Below are 6,744 nucleotides of genomic sequence, written 5' to 3'. Positions count from 1 at the left end.
GAAACAGCAATCCTAAATGACTCACTAGCTCAGGTGGACTTATGTGACATCTTCAGAACATTTCACCCCAAAGCCAAGGAATATACGTTCTTCTCAAGTGCTCATTTGACATTTTCAAATATAGAGCACATATTGGGTCACAAACAAAGTCTCACCAAATTCAAGAAGATTGAAATCATACGAAGCATCTTCTCAGACCACAATGGCATAATATTAGAAATAAACTACAATAAAAACAACCCAAAATTCTCAAACACCTGGAAGCTGAATAGCACATTATTAAATATTGATTGGCTTACCAATGAGATCAAAGAAGAAATTTTAAAATATCCTGGAAATTAATGACAATGAAAACACAACAATCAAAAACCTATGGGACACAATGGAAGCAGTCCCAAAAGGTAAGTTTATAGTTCTACAGGCCTATCTCAAAAAAAAAAAAAAAAGAAAAAAAAGGTAGTAAATCATCTAACTCTACATCTCAAAGGACTAGTAAGAGAGCAACAAGAAAAAGCCAGAGTGAGCAGAAGGAAGGAGATAATAAAGAGTAGAGCAGAAATAAATGACATAGAGACCAAAAATCAATACATAAAATCAATGAAACCAAGAGCTGGTTCTTTGAAAGGATAAACAAGATTGATGAACCTTTAGACAGGCTCACGAAGAAGCAAAGAGAGAGGACCCAAATAAACAAAATCAGAAATGATAGAGGCAAAATGACAACAGACCCCACAGAAATGCAAATGAATGTTAAAAAATATATAGAGAACTCTACTCCAACAAACCAGACAACCTGGAGGGAATAGACACATTCCCAGAAAAATACAGCTTTCTAAAACTCAATCAGGAAGAATCTAAACATATCAATAGGCCAATAACTATGGAAAAAATTGAAGCAGTCATCAAAAAGCTTTCAGCAAACAAACTCCCAGGACTGGATGGCTTCACAGGGAGTTTTACCAAACATTCAAGGAAGAACTAAAACCTATCCTGCTCAGACTATTCAAAAAATTCAAGAGGTACGAACACTTCCAAACTCATTCTATGAAGCCAGCATCACCCTAATACCAAAACCAGGTAAAGACAACACAATGAAAGAGAATTACAGGCCAATATCCCTCATGAACATAGATGACAAAATCCTCAACAAAATCTTAGCAAAATATCATATCCAGCAGTACATCAGAAAGATCATATACCATGACCAAGTAGGATTTATCCCAGGGATGCAAGGATGGTACAATATTCGCAAATCAATAAATGTGATACAAATGAAAACATCAATGAGGTACCATCTCACACCTGTCAGAATGGCTATCATCAACAAATACACAAATGACAAGTATTGGATAGGATGTGGAGAAAAAGGAACCCTTCTGTACTGATGGTGGGAAAGCAGACTGGTGCAGCCACTAAGGAAGACAGTATAGAGTTTCCTCAAAAAATAAAAAATGGAACTCCCATTTGACCCCGGGATCCAACTTATAATAATATATCCCAAGAAAACAGAAACACCAATTATAAAGGATATATGCACCCCTATGTTCATAGCAGCACAATTTACCATAGCTACAATCTGGAAACAGCCTAAGTGCCCATCAGTAGATGAGTGGATTAGAAAACTGTGGTACATCTACACGATGGAATACTATGCTGCTGTAAAAAATAAGGAATTCTTGCCATTTGCAACAGCATGGACGGGACTGGAGAGCATTATGCTAATGAAATAAGCCAGTCAATGAAGGAAAAATGCCACATGATCTCACTCATTTATGGATAACAAGGACCATTATCAATTTAGAACAAAAATAGATACAGAGGCAGAGTAGCCTGGAACAGACTGTCAAACTATAGCGGGAAGGCCAGTAAGGGTTGGGGGTTAGGAGGGGAGGATTAGGAAATGAACCAAAAACTTGTATGCATGCATATAAGCATGACCAATGCACATAAGACATGGGGGGTAGGGAAGGCCAGAGGATTGTCTAGGGCGGAAAAAAATGACACGTGTAATACTCTTTGTAATACTTTAAACAATAAAACAAAAATAACAGAAAAAATAAATCTCAAAGTAAAGGTCATAAAAAAGAGATAAGACCGATTGCTATGAAGTGCTCTGACACCCAGCGGGTAGACTCGCAATGCAAGAGCTGCCCTTGCTGGTCAGTTAGTTCCCACAAGGGGAGCGCCATTCAGCCAGACTGGGCTGACGACTACCAAGTGGAGCAGCAGTGGCAGGAATCTCTCCCACTTCCACAGCAGCGCTCACAATGTTTGGCAACCGGGATTAAGCCTAAGCCATCATTCGGATATCTCCTGAGGGCTCCCAGCCTGCCAGAGGATGAGGGACTCTGCCAGGTGTACAAAGTTCATTCACTGGGCCTCTAGTATTACAAATAAACTACAATAAAATATAACAAAATTCAAATACTTGGAGGGTAAGTAGTCCTTTATTAAATAAAAAAAAAAAGCCCCAAATAGTTACAGCAATCTGGACAAAGAAGAACAAAGTTGGAGGGATCACAATATCAGATATCCAGCTATATTACAAAGCGATCATTCTCAAAACTGCCTGTTACTGGCACTAAAACAGACATATAGCCCAATGGGACAGAACAGAGAACATAGAAGTTGACCCTAACCATAACGCCCAATTAATATTTGACAAAGGAGGCAAAAGCATAGAATGGAGTCATACAGTCTCTTCAATAATTGGTGTTGGAACCAGGCCGGTGGTCAAGCCCAGGCGGGGCGAGGCAGGTGGGGCCGGTTGGTGCTGGGCTGGGTGGGGCGGGACAGGGCAGGGCAGGGCTGCTGCACAGGGCACTAGGACCCAGCTGGCGCCGGCCACGCCCTGAGGACTCCTGCCCTTCCAGCCACCAAGGTCTGGGGCCTGCAGGCTGAGCCCCATGGAGGACCTTCCCCTGGACAGCTGCAAAGAGGAGGTCACGGCGCCCGGCGCCAAGGGGTGGCCCGCACCCCAGGCGAGGGTGCACTTCCCTGTGACAAGCTTCATCATGGAGGCAGGTGTCAAGCTAGGGATGCAGTCCATTCCCATCGCCACTGCCTGTGCCATTTACCATAAGTTCTTGTGCGAGATCAACGTGGACGCCTATTACCCCTACTTGGTCGCCATGTCTGCCCTTTACTTGGCTGGCAAAGTGGAAGAACAGCCCCTGCGAACCCGTGACATCATCAACGTGTCCAACAGGTACTTCCACCCGGGCAGCGAGCCCTTGGAGCTGGACTCCGGGTTCTGGGTGATCCGGGACAGCATTGCGCAGTGCGAGCTCCTTGTGCTGCGGGTACTGCGCTTCCAAGTCTCCTTTCAGCACCCACACAGGTACCTGCTCCACTACCTGATTTCTCTCAAGAACTGGCTGAATCCTTACAGCTGGCAACGGACCCCCATCTCCGTCACTGCCTGGGCCCTGCTGCGGGACAGCTACCGCGGGGGGCTGTGCCTCCGGTTCCAGGCTCAGCACATAGCGCTGGCGGTGCTCCACCTGGCCCTGCAGGTCTACAGGGTCGAGGTGCCCGCCGAGGCCGAGGCTGAGAAGCCTTGGTGGCAGGTGTTTAGTGACGACCTTACCAAGCCAATCATTGATGACATTGTGTCTGATCTCAGTCGGATTTATGCCATGGACACAGAGATGCCCTAAGGCCCTGGCCAAGGCCAGTCCAAAGAGATGCCTGGGACACTCGGCTGCCAGCAGAAGGCGCCACCACATCACCGTGAGGGCAGGTCCCCAGAGTGCTGGCTGGGAGGACTGGTTTTGTGCTGCTGCTGACAGGCCGGTGAAGGCGATGACATGCTGCCACGTTGATTCTCAGGCTTTGACTGTCCCGGCAGCCATGGTCCAGAGGGTGATGGGAGCTGCACCTCCCGCGGGCAGGAGCTTGCAGTGGGTGGCTCTGAGGCGTCCGGGTCTGCTTTTGTGCTTTGAAAGGACGCAGACTCCAGCGGAGCTTTGGGATCAGCGGAAGGAAAATCAAAGAACGGATGGGACTGTTCCCCACTGGATTTTTTTAAAGGCCAGTTTAATAGAAAGTATGAATGATTTAACATAGAGGAAATTTAAATTTGCTTAATGAAAAATATTACAAAGCCAAAATAAACATCTACACTAATAAAAGAGAAACATGGTCTTTTGCGTAAGACCGCTACCCTTCCCATTGGCTAATCAGCGTATCCTTATGCAAATTAACTGTCAGCCAAGATGGCGGCCGGCAGCCATGCACTGAAGCGAACAGGGAGACTTGCTTCCTCCAGGGACTGCAGACTCCAACGTTCCCCGCCTCACTTGCTGGACTCTCAACTGCAACTCTAAGCAACTATTACTATGTTGCAAATAAGAAGCGAAACAAAACCGGCTTTCAGTCAGCCCCAGACCGCAACATTGTATCCATGTTTTCAGCAGTGAAGCCTCAGAGCTAAAGCTGGTCCAGAATAAAAAAAAAAGAAAGAAAACAAGGAGTGGTTGGGAGCTTTTAGTCAACTGCCAGTGGGAAAACAGCCCTCAGCCCCTCAGCCAGACTGGCCAGGCACCCCAGTGGGGACCTCCACCCTGATCCAGGACACCCTTCAGGGCAAACCAGCCAGCCCCTACCCGTGCACCAGGCCTCTATCCTATATAGTAAAAGGGTAATATGCCTCCCGGCACCGGGATCAGCGGAGCAGCGAGGCTCCCTGCAACGGGATCAGCGTGACAGGGGGCAGCACCTAAACCCCCTGATCAGCCCTGCTCTGTGCCTTATGGTGGGAAGCTCCCCAATCCCCCGATTGCCCTGTGGCTCTGTGTGTGACAGGGTGCACTGCACCAACCCCCTGATCGGCCCTGCTCTGTGTGTGACAGGGTGCGGTGCCCCAAACCCCCGCCCCCATGGGCCCTGCTCTGTGTGTGACAGCGTAGAACCATGACCTCTCCATCGGCCCTGCCCTGAGTGTGACAGTGGCGGCACCCCAACCCCCTGATCGGCCCTGCTCTGTGGGTGATAGAGGGTGGCGCCCCAACCCCCCTCCATGGGCCTTGCTCTGTGTGTGACAGGGTAGAGCCATAACCTCCCCATTGGCCCTGCCCTGAGTGTGACAGGGTGCAGTGCCCCAACTCCCTGATCTTCCCTGCTCTGTGCATGACAGGGGGTGGTGCCCCAGCTCCCCTATCGGCCCTACTCTGTGAGAGACAGGGGGGAGCTCCTCAACCCCCTGATGGGCCCTGCTCTGTGAGTGACAGGGGGGAGCTCCTCAACCCCCTGATGGGCCCTGCTCTGTGAGTGACAGGGGGCAGTGCCCCAACCCCCCTGATGGACCGTGCTCTGTCAGTGACAGGGGGCAGCGCCCCAACCCCTTGATCGGCCCTGCTCTGTGCTTGACAGGGGGTGGCGCCGCAACCTCCCCATCGACCCTGCCTTGAGTGTAACAGGGGGCGGTGCCCCAACCCCCCAATCAGTCTACCCTGAGGGTGGCATTGCGACCTCCCGATCCGCCCTGCTCTGTGCATGACGGGGCGGCGCCCCAACTCCCCAATCGGCCCTGCTCTGAGCCTGACCAGGGGCTGCACTTAGGGATTGGGCCTGCCCTCTGCCACCCGGGAGCAGGCCTAAGCCAGCAGGTCGTTATCTCCTGAGGGGTCCCAGACTGTGAGAGGGCACAGGCTGGGCTAGGGGACCCCCCCCCCCCCAGTGCAAAATTTTTGTGCACCGGGCCTCTAGTATAATAATAATTGGTGTTGGACAAATAGCACAGGTATATGCAAAAAAATTAATCTAGACCACCAACTTACACCATACACAAATATAAACTGGAAATGAATAAAGGACTTAACGGTGAGTGGGTAACCATGAAAATCTTAGGAGAATCCATAGGCAGCAAAATATCAGGCATATGTCTCAGCAATATCTTTACTGAAACAGCTCCTAGGGCAATGGAAACTGAGGAGAAAATAAACAAATGGGACTGGATCAAATTAAAAAACTTCTGCAGAGAAAAAGAAGCCAACAAATATAACAACAACAACAAAACAAGGAAGTCCCCTGCCAGGGACAAGATATTTGCCTATGTTATATCTGATAAGGACCTATTCTCCAAAATTTATACTGAACTCATCCAATTAAACAAAAGGAAGATCAACATTCCAATTAAAAAAAATGGGCATAGGACTAAGACCCTTTTTGAAAGTGGACATACAGAAAGCCAAGAGACACATGAAAACATGCTCAAAACCAGTAATCATCCCAGACATGCAAATCAAAAGGACAATGAGATACCATCTCACACTGGTCAGAATGGCTATCATCAACAATTTAACAAACAACAAGTGCTGGCGAGGATGGGGTGTCAAAGGAAGCGTCTTGCCTGACTGGTGGGAATGCAGACTGGTATAGCAACTATGCAGAACAGTATGGAGTTTCCTCAAAAACTTTAAAAAACGTAGCTCCCATTTTAACTGTAATCCCACTACTAGGAACATATCCCAAGAAATGACAAACACCCATCGGAAAGGGCATGTGCACCCACATATTTATAGCAGCACAATATACAAAGTAAGATTTGGAAAAAACCTAAGTGACCATCAGCAGATAAATGGATTAAAATCTGTGGCACATACCCACATAGGAAAAATACACTGCTGTAAAAAATAAAGAACTTTTACCATTCCCAAAAGCATGGAAGAACATGTAGAGCATTATGCTAAGCAAAGCTAGCCAGCTGGAGAAAGATAAATACCACAAGATCTCACTCATTTG

At 47.8% G+C, this 6,744-nt stretch overlaps 1 protein-coding gene across 1 annotated transcript; it reads left to right on the top strand.

Annotated features, from left to right (window-relative positions):
* Positions 1-2,906: 2,906 nt before the first annotated feature.
* On the top strand, positions 2,907-3,659 carry LOC139000596 (cyclin-Q-like). Its single transcript, XM_070402745.1, has one exon. The coding sequence runs from the start codon at positions 2,907-2,909 to the stop codon at positions 3,657-3,659; it is 753 nt and encodes a 250-aa protein (XP_070258846.1).
* The last annotated feature ends 3,085 nt before the right edge of the window (positions 3,660-6,744 follow it).

Source organism: Myotis yumanensis, unplaced genomic scaffold (genome assembly GCF_028538775.1).
Source record: "Myotis yumanensis isolate MYYU_CA2020_CCGP unplaced genomic scaffold, mMyoYum1.0.hap1 SCAF_24, whole genome shotgun sequence".
In the NCBI taxonomy this organism is placed as follows: Eukaryota; Metazoa; Chordata; class Mammalia; order Chiroptera; family Vespertilionidae; genus Myotis; species Myotis yumanensis.
Note: the sequence above shows the minus strand (reverse complement) of the source record. Positions and strands in the feature narration are given on the sequence as shown.